The sequence below is a fragment of the Polistes canadensis genome, unplaced genomic scaffold (genome assembly GCF_001313835.1).
Source record: "Polistes canadensis isolate GaletaPanama2010 unplaced genomic scaffold, ASM131383v1 scaffold_170, whole genome shotgun sequence".
Lineage (NCBI taxonomy): Eukaryota > Metazoa > Arthropoda > Insecta > Hymenoptera > Vespidae > Polistes > Polistes canadensis.
The window spans coordinates 287,581-296,553 of NW_014569717.1; the positions used below are offsets into that span (position 1 = coordinate 287,581).

Here is an 8,973-nt window from a genome sequence, read left to right on the forward strand (position 1 = left end):
AACCCTTTTATATTTCAATACACGCAACATACAAAATTTAATTTTTATTAATTCTTGATTTTTTATTTCAACAAAATATTTTGTGTGTGCCACATAATCTATTATTTATTTTAATCGAAATATCATACTCAGCGCGCAAATAATTTCAATATGCGTTGGCAGATTGCATGTTTGACATACTTGCTATATAAGATGAACAAAGAAAGAGAGAGCATAGAGTGCATTTCACTAGCAGTTTAATGCCTATATAGCGGATCAACCGAAAGGTGTAACCTTTTCCATATGGAACGCCATTGCAGCGTCCGATTGCAACGGTCCAAACACGAGAAAGATATTCCACGATGATTGGAGCCACCACCATCAACAACCATCGAGTTCTGTTACAAAATCTTATCGTTACCGCGAAGATGCAATGTAGTTGATCGTGTAATTTACGCCGAAGAATTTGTGTTATAACGGGTATCGAAATTGCGGCCATGCATTTTATTCACGCACATAGACGATAAAGTATGTATCACATATGTATGTATGTATACATTCAGATTTTTATTTTATTTTATCACAAAATTTGAATTTGTTAAGTGCATAATTAGTAAAGCATGATAATACTGGTATAAGTAATACTATATTGTTTTTTTGTTATGTAATTTTGTTTGCAGATTCAACAAAACAAATACGAGTATCTTTTTGGGCACACATATTTTTTTCATTTCTTTTAAACGTGTATTCTATTTTATCTAGTATAATAAAATCTTGTCTTTTAATTTATCTCTCTATGTAAAAATTAGATAATATATAAAAATTAGTATATTGTACATTATCTTACCCGTAGGTGGCCTTTCTTTGGGATAACATATCCTGAAGAGACCCTGAGTTCTCGTATAATAATAATACTTTGCATTCATTTGATCTATCAGATGGCTTTGTTCAGCGTGCTTGCTTGTATATTGCTGAAAAGAAAAAACATGAAAAATCATTTATCAAAATTAATCTCTTTAGATAAGCATATAAATAATATATATCATAGAATGATTTTTCAATAGAAGAATTTACGAAGATAATCGATGGCACTGCATAACGTGCACTTAACAAATTTCTAAATACATTAGATAAACAAAATATTCTTCAATTACGCCTACAATCATCGTTGTGTTCAATGGTCAATCGAGTACAAGGCAATCTACGAGCATTGTACTATAGTAAAGGTCAGATTATTTCGATATTTTCAATGATAATGAATATAACAAAGACTATATATGACTAGAGAAAAGATTCCATGACAACCCACGATTTTTCCTGGATTACTGACTGGTAACGTGACGACACATGATGCGAGACCATCCGATGTAAGATCTTTTTAACCTTGAGAGAGTAACACCGATGCTATGTGCAACATTCCTTTCGTTTAATTCATCATCTCCATAAAGATTTCTTCGAGTTAATTGTTAATAAGTATTGACATGTAAAACATACTCTTGTATATATTACTGTATGAGCTCGTTCTTGGATATTCATACAAAATTTCTATCAAAATGGTCAACGTAATAATAGTAATCTAACTTATTTAGTATTTTCTCTCGTCCAAAATTATAATTTTTGATGATAAAGTTTCATAGGGAACTTGGACATGAAAAGAAGTAGAACTTAATTTAATGAAGTTGGACGTTTCGTCCCTTTATTGGGACTTCTTCAGCAACTTAATCATTAAAGCTAATCTAACGTATAATAGTAATCTAACGTTTACCCTGATACTATCTCGAACGTATTTATTTTAATCCAAAATTGAATTATTTAGAATTTATTAAAAATAATCGAACCCAACTGGCAAATAAAAAAAAAAAAAAAAAAAACCGGAGGATCCAAGGGAAGACCTACGTTCACTTAATTCAGCTTTCACGTTGTCGTCGTTGTATTCGCCATTATTCCGACACAGAAGCCATGGCGTCGATCCCCGGCAATTTGATAGAAAGGAAAGCGTGATTCTACGAGAATGTCATCCGAGTAAGAGAAAGAGAGAGAAAGAGAGAGAAAGAGAGGAAGAGAGAACGTACGGCTTCTCGTGAGAACGTAAGCTATTCTTTCTGTAAATAGCAATCGTCATAGAATAAATAGTTTGTACTTATACGAGATTGCAGAAATACGAAAATGTGTAATAAGACACTTCTGAAGATAAGTAAGAGACAAACTTGATACACTTGAAAACATATGTTTCTATTTTATGTAATAAAGAAATCATACACACGTAAAATACGTGCACGATTAACGATCTAAAAGAAAGGATATGAATATTCGATTTGAACGCGAAGTCGTCCTTGTCCTAATATCGGTTTACTTTTCTTACGTTTCGTGAACCATGAAAAAATGGTAATTATATTTTATAGATATTCATTTAAATAATTTTTTTCTCATGTTTTCTTATTTATCGAATTTTTTTTTTAACTAATAATCGTATTTAATTATATTATTCGGACGCGTATTTTTTTTTAGTAATAAGTAGATGTTTTCTTTTATCGATTGGTATAAAATTTATAATATAAAAACAACAAAAATGTGTAAATATTTTAGACAACGCAAGGAATCACCTGTATTCAGTAATCATCTTTATCGATTTCGCTCAACGCGATATTCTGTGACGTTTTAACGATCGATTGGTCGAGCTAAACCAAAAAATCCTCGTGTTAAAACTTAGCGATACCTTTCACCGCAAAACTCGTTTCTAAATAACGCATTTGGCTTCTGAAATACATATATATATATGTATATATACATATCTAAGCGTCACGCTCGGTAACTTTCATTAGAATTTTTTTAAACAATAAATGCGAACCGATTCAATGCCGTTTCCTAGTCTATTTCGTAAAATTCTTAAATACGACACGCGTATCATTAAATAGATAATCGTTCGAAATTGCGTTTGAAATTACCCGCCAGAAGAGTATACGTGTCACGTGCGAGTATACGTACGAACTCGGCCATCTTGGATCGTTCGTAGGAACGCATGAAAAAGATTAAAAATAAATAAATACTGTCGTTGTAAATTAAATATAAAAAAAAAAACATTAATAATTATCTAATATTTGAGAGAGAGAGAGAAAAGAAACAAATGTTATTTGATGTCAGTTAATCGATATTCGCTAAAAATGATATATAATTGACAATGTGGAGGAAATTGAAAGATACGTAGGACGATTTGTAAAACTTTAAAAGATGTTCAAATATGAGTTGGCTTTGTGCGTTGTTGCGTTTCTATCGTAAAAGCGTCCATGGAATTGCTACCTCGCCTTACTCGCAAGTATGCACACTGGCATTGCCGTGTACACGCATATGTCGTAATCACCTATTCGTTAGAAGGAGACGAAGAGCAGGTAACATAACTGTACGATGCGGAGCTCAAATGCGACCCTCCGATTGTCGAGAAAATTGACGCCGACGTTTCTTATATTTAAAAGATTCTCTTTAGAATTGAAAGAGGGACAACACTAGGAAATACACACACACAAAATAAGACATGTTTAATTATATTTGCTTTAATAATAATATGCTTTAGAGACATGACGTGTAAATGATGATATTTATACAAAGTAACACGTCCCAATCGATTTATTTTTTAAAATTAGTCATCGGAGAACAATGCTCGTGTCTATGAATATTTTTTGATGCCGAGATACTATATGGTGTAATTATAAAGTATTCCAAAAATTCGCTTTTTCGATATTCTGAACTATAACTTGAGATTTATATTTTCAAATGAGAAACAAGATATTGCAATTCTATTAATCAAACTAATATCAATTAGTTGTTTTGTTATTCTTCTCTCGGTAAAACGACTTGTAGAACACCCTGTATATATGGAATAGTTTTTTGTCCACGGAAATAGAAAATACAATGTAAACTAATAACAACAATCGTAATATAACGTAACGATTTGAAACGATCATTGTTCGTATTATTTCTTTCACATTGTGAAATGGATCCGCGAAACGGATACGATAAGGAAAAGATCTAGAGTTTCGTAGATAATTTTCTGTAAATGGATTAGTTTCGACGAACTAACACACAGTAGACGGTTGCATTGCATCGAACATTAAACGCAAAACTTGTTGAGTCAACGCGCTTGAGAATGGGTGCGGCTCGGAATGTCGATCGTTCTGAAGGTAACGAATGAAGAGGACGAGAGGAAAAGACAGGTGGCCCGAAAAAAAAAAGAAAAATATTTTTGAAGAAGAATGAAGACTCCTTTGACCGAGTAAAGAAGAATACGATTTGAAGTGGAACCTATATATGACTTACGACAATGAATCCGACGTCTTATTTTCTCTCGCCAATGATCTAAAACATTTCATACTAAACCTAATGACAGTTCATCTATTGTTAAATGACAACAAATTGTCTAATGTTCTTCGTATTTTTAACATTAAACGGATTTTAATATACATATGTTTAGTTGCAATCGGTTTGTTGACAAATTATATTCTTACAGTAGTAACAAGTTCGTAATTACATTAGTGAGCAAAAAAATTACAGGATAGGGATAAAAAAGGAATAAAAAAAAAAAAAAAAAGGGTGAACGAACAGTGCCATGGTTACACCGTAATTAGACATAGTTTATCTAGTTTTTAAGTCTCTTGCTTTGCGTTAAAGGCTTTACACACTTGTGAGACTGCACACGACTGTCGTGAGAAATTCTTCCGTTCGCGAAGCTATAGGCCAACTCGAGGGTGAACTTGACCTTCGACCCGAACGTTCACCTGCGACAAGGACGACTACGGATGTCGAGGAGATCCATCTTCCGGCGTATTTTTCTTTTTAATTTCAAGATGCGACGAGACACGTATCCTAAGAATTATTTCGATTATCAGATTTTAATTTGTACGAAAGATCAGAAGCAAGGTAGAGAAATTTTGTAGATTTTCAATATCCCAAGGGAGATGATGATGGTGATGATGAATGCGATCAAAAGGAATTATAATCAAGCGCAATTAACTTTCACGTTTTCGCCGCTTCACGGTAAATATCTTCGTTATGAGGACTCGTAGTTAATCGTCCACAATAATGCGGTTTCGATACGAATCAGCGTTAAACGAAGCATAAAGTTGAAAAAGGTAAAGGAAAAATCGAACGTTTCTCGATCTATGGGGGACGGGATAAAGAAAAGAAGAGAAAATAATAAAAAAAAGGTAATAATCAAAAAACAAAAAAAGAAGAAGAAGAAGAAGAAGAAGAAAAAACATTATTTCCTCTAGGTATACGAAGCGTATAGACATCGCTCTGGAAAATAGAAAGTAAGTCGACGTGTACGTGGCATTTCACGAATTCCCGCTACTTTGTAAAATGCGGAAGATAACCTATAAAATTGATAAAAGGAGAGAGAGTAGAATATTTTTTTACGATTTACGTTACTTTTACGACTTTATATCGCATACTACTTGTTTAGATAACTATAATTAAGAAAGAAAAAAAAATAAGAACCTTTTCTTTTTTTTTTTTGAAAAGAAGAATCAACGAAAAGTACATTTGCATAATTAGAGAAATCTAGTTCGTAGAATATTTCGATACGTGTTAGTTGAATCATGGGAAAGTTCGACCAGGAAGAAGACAAAAATTAATATTCATTAGAAAGAAAATGACGAGAAACACATGCACAAAATAAAAGAACACTATAGTCGTTTCAATTTTTAAGAAATATTTAACAAGATGTTCGTGTGGAACGTTTCTTTCGATAAAATACATTTTTAAAAAATTTGTTCATGACTGCGCATACATTCTTTTTAAATTCCTTGAAAGTATCCCTGGAAAGCTATTCTTCCACCTGTGTCATTCGTTCTACATCAACATTGATGACCATTTTTCTCTCTTTATTACTTAACACATCCACCTGTTCAATCTCCATTATTCAGCGTTAAACGAAAATAAAACGGAACACGTAAAATAAAAATATTTATGCATCCTGCAACGATCTTTGTCTTTCTCTACCTCCTTTTATTGAAGATCAGAAGAAGAATCCTTCTCTATCTAATTCTTTCACTTCGTCGGAAGAACGAAAGAACGCTATGCACCATGACATTCCGGACAGCAACGTAGCCGACGGGGATCGTTCCGTTCGTAAAAGGATATTGAATTTCTCTAAATCAAATCCGATCTCCTACGAACCTGAATTTGGGCACGCTTGACCTCGGTGTAAAGCCAATTATCCGTGGAGAAGGCAATAGCTAGGAGGGCAGTGGCAATGATACCGGTTATGGTCGCGAGGGACAGCGTTACTGCAGAACAAGGCATCCTGATGTCTTCTTTATCTTCTTCCTTCTTTGGAATATATATATATATGTATATATAAATATCCAAAAATATGAATATTATTTTCCAAGAGAGCACTTCTTCACCCCCGTATACCGTTAGGATGCTACGGCGGTGAGGACGAATAAGACGAAGAATATAAAGATAAAGAAAACGGCCTTTGGTTCATCCGTGAATCCTATCTGTGATGTTGGCACGAGAGAAAAAGAGATAGAATGAGTTCACCAATCCGGTCCACGAACCAACCAACTGTGTTCCTCTTTCTCTTCCTCTCTTTCTCACGCGCGCGGAGAAAAGAAAAAAAGAGTTGAGGTAAGAAAATAATATTTTCCTAAGGGAAAATAAAACGGTACACCACTTCTAGATCGAAAGATCGCGCGCGTCGTTCGTGGTTCGTTGATCTAGATCGATTTGAAATTAGTTATGTTGTTCGTTGCTGTTAATCGAACGCGAACCTTCGCGGTACGCACTACCACTGCTCTCTCCTACAACACGAGACTAACGGCCCGATCCTCACCTCGGAGGAAAGCTTGGACCCAAGGAGAGAGAGAAGAAAAGAGAAGGAGCAAAAGAATGAAAGAGAGAGAGAAGGAGAGTAATGGAATCCCCCCCCCCCACTTAAACGCGAACATAGCTTCAACAGGTAGATATGTTACCTATCTCTTTTCATTGCAACAGTGGTGCTCAAGACACTTTCAAGATAAACCAAACTAATTTGCGGGCATAAGACCCATTCGATAGAATTGAATCTTTATTCTTATTGGTGGCGTAACGACCAATAGAGAGAGAGTTGTTTACTACAAATAAATATACGCGGGGTAAGTTCGATTCTGTAATTCCTCTTAATTATTCGATGATATAGAACGTTTTATAAAATATTACTTATCTTTAAGGATTTGAAAAGAAATATTTATTACATTTGATAATTTAGTTTAATTAAATTCTGCTTGGGTTCATATTAAAAATATTTCAATTATATTTTATTATGGATGGATCATACGATGTACCCTGAAAAGGAGATCCTTCTACATTCCACGCTTTCTTCATAATTTCCTCTAATTTCTGTGAACAGATATTTATGTATTAACTTTGATATCGTACTGTATATAAGCATTGTGTTTTTTTTCTTCTATAAATAAAATTACCAATTGATCCGACGTAGGTTTGCCAAGAAGTTTCTGCTGATGATTCCACATTACTTCTTCTACTTTCATTTGTTCCATCAAACCCATTTCATCTAAATTTCTTGAACAGTCTATTTTATTCAGCTCTATCTTAGGTTCTTCCGTAATTAGGGCATCCCACCATCGTTCGGATATTTTCTCAAGATGTATCTATAAACAGAAGATAAGCACACAATGCTTAGCTACTTAGACATTTAGATACTTCCTATCCATATTCCAACATATAGTATCCAGTGGCTTTCAACTTGTTTCAACGCACACTGATATATCCAGATACTAAACTCCATATGGACTCATCTTTCTTTGTTTTAAATATTAGTTCACCCTCAAAGATAGTAGTCCAATCTAGTTTATCGATAACTTTGTTGCATGTTTCATATCCTTGCAGTGCTTCAATTTTTATCCTTTGAGTTTCTATAGTAACTCGAAGATCCTTAGGTTTCAAAGTTATCTTTGGAAGCTTTATGAGTACATCTACATCAGTGATTGTCTGAGACCAAATATAAGTGTCTCTTATTGCTCCATTATAGCTGTCTGATGGTTGTAGAGGTCTTACGCTATTGTTTTTATTTTGTACTTTATTTTCGATATCCTTAGATGTTCCAACCTCTACTTCTTGGGAAACGTATGGTACCATTTCTGCTTGTACTATAATCATTGCATTCTCTTGCAATGAACTACATAATTTGTTTTTTTCATTCGAATCTTCTAATGACATTGATATATGTTCAGTTCAAACTATTACAATTTCTAATAAATAATCAAAGAAAATCTTTTTTCTTTGACTTTAATTGATATAAGATAATATGATAAATAAATTTATTGTAAAATATCTATTATGTCCTGTAAACAAAATAAGAACATGTTACAAACAAGTATTTAAAAAATCAAATATTTCGTAATCATAACAAATAATATGTTTATAATAATAATATTGTTGAAATTTCATTTTAATATAAAGATTTACAGTACTATAAAGACTTACCACTTTAACAAGGAAAATACACAACTCATTTAAATAACAAATAATGTATTGTTTTTAAAATAAAACTTCAAAAATTCCCACATTGTGTTACACTCCTCGCCGTTTACAACTTTACATCGTACATAGAGATCGGAAGTGAAGTTAGTAACTTATTGTAAAAGGTTAAAATAAATGGTAAAAATGTACATGGAAAAATTTGTATTCCTTTTTTTTGTTTTTATGGATATAAATGAAATTATTATAACTATTAAAATATTTTAACATACTTGTGTGTGTGTATTTATAAAATTAAATCAGTATACAAGTAACCAAAATCAATGCTTTTTAAAGAACCAATCGATGAAAAACGCTAACTAGTGGCATAAGGGTTGTACTACTTTGATTTTACATATTTATGACGTCACAAAGCCAATTGTCTTTTCTTTTCTTCACACATTTTTTAATCTTTTTATTAATATATAATAATATTAAACGTTTATATAGATATATATTTTTTATATGAATAATTAT

The 8,973-nt window shown here is 32.7% G+C and overlaps 2 protein-coding genes across 3 annotated transcripts in view; both read right to left on the reverse strand.

Moving 5' to 3' along the window:
* The window catches only part of LOC106789199, a 19,504-nt gene extending 12,486 nt beyond the window's left edge, over positions 1-7,018 (reverse strand). For both annotated transcript variants that reach the window (XM_014753203.1, XM_014753204.1), the window contains exons 1-2: positions 6,151-7,018; positions 827-950 (exon numbers count right to left, since the gene is read on the reverse strand). In XM_014753203.1, coding sequence (XP_014608689.1) covers positions 827-950; positions 6,151-6,276 — 250 coding nt within the window. In that variant the 5' untranslated portion in view covers positions 6,277-7,018. The remainder of the gene's footprint in view (positions 1-826; positions 951-6,150) is intronic.
* Positions 7,019-7,121: 103 nt separating this feature from the next.
* Positions 7,122-8,828, reverse strand: LOC106789200 (nudC domain-containing protein 3). The gene is made up of 4 exons (XM_014753205.1): positions 8,464-8,828; positions 7,738-8,321; positions 7,440-7,628; positions 7,122-7,356 (listed from the first exon to the last, which is right to left on the reverse strand). Exons 2-4 carry the CDS (start codon positions 8,194-8,196, stop codon positions 7,264-7,266), a joined length of 741 nt encoding a protein of 246 aa, XP_014608691.1. The 5' UTR covers positions 8,197-8,321; positions 8,464-8,828; the 3' UTR covers positions 7,122-7,263.
* Between the last annotated feature and the right edge of the window lie 145 nt (positions 8,829-8,973).

Excerpts from the sequence above, each read along its gene's own strand:
- LOC106789200 (XM_014753205.1), bottom strand. The coding sequence starts at position 8,196 with ATGTCATTAGAAGATTCGAATGAAAAAAACAAATTATGTAGTTCATTG. Across the intron at positions 7,629-7,737 it reads TAGTATCTGGATATATCAGT|ATACATCTTGAGAAAATATC; the intron begins GTGCGTTGAAAC and ends TTCTGTTTATAG. Across the intron at positions 7,357-7,439 it reads AACCTACGTCGGATCAATTG|AAATTAGAGGAAATTATGAA; the intron begins GTAATTTTATTT and ends ATCTGTTCACAG.